This window comes from Varanus komodoensis, unplaced genomic scaffold, assembly GCF_004798865.1.
Source record: "Varanus komodoensis strain SLA01 unplaced genomic scaffold, ASM479886v1 scaffold1999, whole genome shotgun sequence".
NCBI lineage: Eukaryota > Metazoa > Chordata > Lepidosauria > Squamata > Varanidae > Varanus > Varanus komodoensis.
Window position 1 is genome coordinate 14,178 of NW_025335567.1, and position 2,049 is coordinate 16,226.

The 2,049-nt window shown below is 44.3% G+C and overlaps 1 protein-coding gene across 1 annotated transcript in view; it reads left to right on the forward strand.

Moving 5' to 3' along the window:
- The window catches only part of LOC123022488 (vomeronasal type-2 receptor 1-like), a 3,409-nt gene extending 2,503 nt beyond the window's left edge, over positions 1-906 (forward strand). Inside the window, exon 2 of the mRNA XM_044428187.1 lies at positions 814-906. Within this exon, the coding sequence (XP_044284122.1) occupies positions 814-906 (93 nt within the window). The remainder of the gene's footprint in view (positions 1-813) is intronic.
- The last annotated feature ends 1,143 nt before the right edge of the window (positions 907-2,049 follow it).

Below are 2,049 nucleotides of genomic sequence, written 5' to 3' on the forward strand. Positions count from 1 at the left end.
TCATTCCATCTGTCGTGATTCCTGCCCAGCTGGTCATGAGAAGAGAACGAGGGAAGGGGAAAAAAAATGTTGCTATGATTGTAATGCATGCCCAGAAGGGAAGATTTCAAACCGAACAGGTAGGTAACATGAAGCACCAAACATTCCAGCAAGTTAGATTAATATCGGAGAAGTGCAAAGAATCTGTTTTGTGAGTGGGTTGAGCACATTCAATTCCCAGGGACCAGCCCTCTGGACCTCAGTCATTTTGGTGACAGCATTGAGTCTGAGTTCTGGGAGAATGGATTAACAGACATACAATGCTCTCTAGAAATAGATCCCGATTTAATTACCACACTGGTGTCATACCTCATTCTTTCTTCCTGCACCCATTCATGGTACACAGGACAAGTAGAAGTTCAGGGATGGATTTCATGGTGCTTCATCAAAATCCTACTTAATATCATACCACCTTTTAAGGTTTAGCACATTGTGGGTGTATATAATCTGATCAGTATCATCCATTGGTCTATTTAACCCTGACATTTTAATCTTTTTTCAGAAGCAATGGAAAACATAATGGTTTTCCATACATGCCTTGATCTGTGCGGAAGTAAAAGACTTCCTATGACAAGAAATCTGAAAGATAAATGTTTAACCATTTGTCCCCAGTAAACAAACAAGAAAGATTTCAGGATGGGTTCCACGTTTAAAACAAGAAGATTTGTGTATGCATTGTGTTATCACTGGCAACAAATTAGCCATGGAAATTAGCTGATGTTCACATATGCTGAGTCATGAAGTTAATACCTCTTTCTTCTCTTCTCTTTTCAGACTCAGAGGTCTGCTCTGAATGTGCAGATGATCACTATCCAAGCAGGAAGCAAGACAGATGCATCCGAAAGTAATCCACTTTCTTTCTTATGAGGAGCCCTTGGGGATAAGTTTGGCTTCAGTTGCTCTTTCTTTTTCCCTGCTCACTGTCTTGGTGCTGCAGACCTTCATTAAGCTCAGAGACACCCCCATCGTCAAGGCCAACAACCGGGGCCTCACCTACACCCACTCGGCTCTCTCCTGCTCTGCTTCCTCTTGTCTCTCCTTTTTCTTGGAAAGCCAGGCAAGGTTACCTGCCTTCTCCAACAGCCCATGTTTGGCATGATCTTCTCTTTGGCTGTTTCTTGTGTATTGGCCAAAACCATCACAGTGGTGGTGGCTTTCATGGCCACCAAGCCAGGCTCGAGCATGAGGAAGTGGGAGGGGAAGAGACTGGCCACCTCCATTGTGCTTTCTTGTTGCCTCGTTCAAGCTGCTATTTGCACCGTGTGGCTCAGAACCTCTCCTCCATTACGGGAATTAGACATGAACTCCATCCTGGGGGAAATCATTGTGCAATGTAGTGCTGGCTCTGTCCTCATGTTCTGCCTTGTCCTGGGTTACATGGGACTTCTCTCCATCGTCTGCTTCCTGGTGGCTTTCTTTGCCAGGAAGCTTCCTGACAGTTTCAATGAAGCCAAGTTCATCACCTTCAGCATGCTGATGTTTTGCAGTGTTTGGCTCTCCTTTGTTCCAACGTACCTGAGCACAAAAGGGAAATACATGGTGGCTGTGGAGATCTTCTCCATCTTAGCATCCAGTGCAGGACTCTCAGGCTGTATCTTTTCCCAAAAATGTTACCTTATTCTCTTCAAGCCTGAGATGAACAGCAGGGAGCAGCTTATAAGGAGAAAGTAAGGAAATCATCCACCCTATCCATTACAAGTAAAATTCTCCACATTGTCAGGGTTCTTCAGGGGTAAGAATAAGATTGTCTGACATCTCAGTTCTGAAAAGCTGGTGTCCAAAGGCCAAGCTGCATTCCTGCCCCTTTGTAGTCAGCATGGAAAGAACTTTGATGATAAACTCAAATAGGGCAAATGGTGAGGGGGGAGGTGCCTCAAGCAGGAATGAGACTATCATTGTTGCAATATCTACTTCTTATCAGAACTCCAAAGTTTTTTCTGCTTTCTTAGAGTCTCATGCAGAGGTGATAAATGTTGTGTGACAGAACAGGGGTGGAGGTCAACACTCCTT